Here is a 1787-nt window from a genome sequence, read left to right as displayed (position 1 = left end):
GCCGCCGCCGCCGCCCCCGCCGGAGCCCGAGCCGCCGCCGCTGCCGCCGTTCACCAATCTCTGCAGCAGGTCCGAGAAGCGCTGCATCTCGGCGGCCGCGGCCGCCATCTCGTCGTCGTCGTCCCCTCTCCACAGGCACCCGCTGTCCGAGCCACCCCCCGACGACAGCGGCCCCGGCGAGCTGAGGCCCGGCTCCAAGTCCCAGTCTGGCTGCCGGGGGTCCAGCAGGTCAGCCAGCTCAAGGCCCGACAGAAAGTCCATGTCCTCCGGCTCCTCGGAGCGGGCTGCGGCCGCGGGCGGCTCCTCCTCCTCCATCTTCTCCTCAGCAGGCGCAGCCTCCGGGGCGCCCTCCTGCCGCCGCGGAGGCCCGTCCCCTTCTTCCTCCTCCTCCTCCCCGCCGCCGCCGCCGCCGCTGCCCTCCTCCCCGGCCACTGCCCGGGCCAGGCCCGGGGGGCGCAGACAGCCTGAGGCCGGGGACGGCACCGGCGCCGGGCTCCCGCTCCGGGCCGGGGAGCCGCTGCCCGAGGCCGCCAGCAGCTTCGTCAAGCTGTGCCTCATCGAGTCCCAGGGGGCCGAGGCGGGGACGGGGCCGCCCCCGACCCCGCGGTGCAGGCCCCGCAGGTCTCGCGGGCCCCCGGCCCCAGGGTGCGGGCCGCGGGAGCCGCAGCGCGGAGACTACGCAAGGGAGAAAGACTGGGGGGGTGGGGAGCAGGCAGAGGTGGGCACCGCGGCAACCGGGTCGCGAGGATGACTGGACCGGACCGCCCGGGCGACAACTGACTGGAGCGAGCCGGAAGTCAGGAACTCTCGCTCGTCCGCTCCCCCCTCCCTCCTGCTGGACATCGCGAGACTTCAGGGAGCGGCAAGGAGGGGGAGAAAGCCAACTGGAGAATTCTCGCAGTGACCCAGCAGTCCTTTGTGTGCAGGATCCTTTAAGAGGGCGTCCTCTGTCTGACAGCTTTGTTTTGTTTCCAGACCACGCGCTCCTTTGTGTACGGCAGTCTTTTAGAGGAAATAGGAGTCCCCTCCTCTCAGAGAGCTTTGTTTTGACGGATTATAAGTGATACTTGATTAATGAAAGCTTCGCCCTTTATCCATCATTTAGAACCACCCTCTGGGAGACATCTCCTCCCCTCCAGGGGGTTCAAGAGTCAGCTGGGCACCGATTGAACAAAAACAAACATTTATTAAATACCCACCAAGTGCCAAACGCTGGAGGCACAAAGACACAATAAAAACAGTGCTTGCGTTCAAGGATCATTCGGAGTCTACTGAGCGTTGGGGTGGTGGGAGAAAATTACTAAGGGTAATCAAGTATACGAAGTTGCGCAAACAAGAGGGACAAGAGGGCCATCGTGCTAAGAAATAGGGAGGTCAGAAAAGAGATTATCTTTTTTAAAATTTTTTAAAATTTATTTTGATTTATCAACAATCACTTCTATGTGCTTTTGAGTTTAAAATTTTTCTTCCCCTTCCTCCCCACCACCCTCCCTAAGACGGCGCACAATCTGATATAGGCTATACGTATACATTGCTATTAAACATATTTTCACATTAGTGACGTTGTAAGTAAGAATTAAAACCAATAGGAGGAACCACCAGAAAGAGGAAACAAAACTCAACAAGAGAAAAAAAAAGCAAATAGTATGCTTCGATATGCATTCAAATTCCATAGTTTTTTCTTTGGATGTGAATAGTATTTTCTATCATGAGGCCTTTGGAGATGTCTTAGATTCTTGTATTGCTGGAAAGGGTTAAGTTTATCAATATTAGTCATCACACAATGT

General features: G+C 57.8%; 1 protein-coding gene across 1 annotated transcript in view; it reads right to left on the bottom strand.

The window, feature by feature from the left end:
• The window catches only part of CREBZF (CREB/ATF bZIP transcription factor), a 4336-nt gene extending 3778 nt beyond the window's left edge, over positions 1 to 558 (bottom strand). Inside the window, exon 1 of the mRNA XM_027848066.1 lies at positions 47 to 558. Within this exon, the coding sequence (XP_027703867.1) occupies positions 47 to 558 (512 nt within the window). The remainder of the gene's footprint in view (positions 1 to 46) is intronic.
• Between the last annotated feature and the right edge of the window lie 1229 nt (positions 559 to 1787).

This window comes from Vombatus ursinus, unplaced genomic scaffold (genome assembly GCF_900497805.2).
Source record: "Vombatus ursinus unplaced genomic scaffold, bare-nosed wombat genome assembly UNPS02005659.1, whole genome shotgun sequence".
Lineage (NCBI taxonomy): Eukaryota > Metazoa > Chordata > Mammalia > Diprotodontia > Vombatidae > Vombatus > Vombatus ursinus.
Note: the sequence above shows the minus strand (reverse complement) of the source record. Positions and strands in the feature narration are given on the sequence as shown.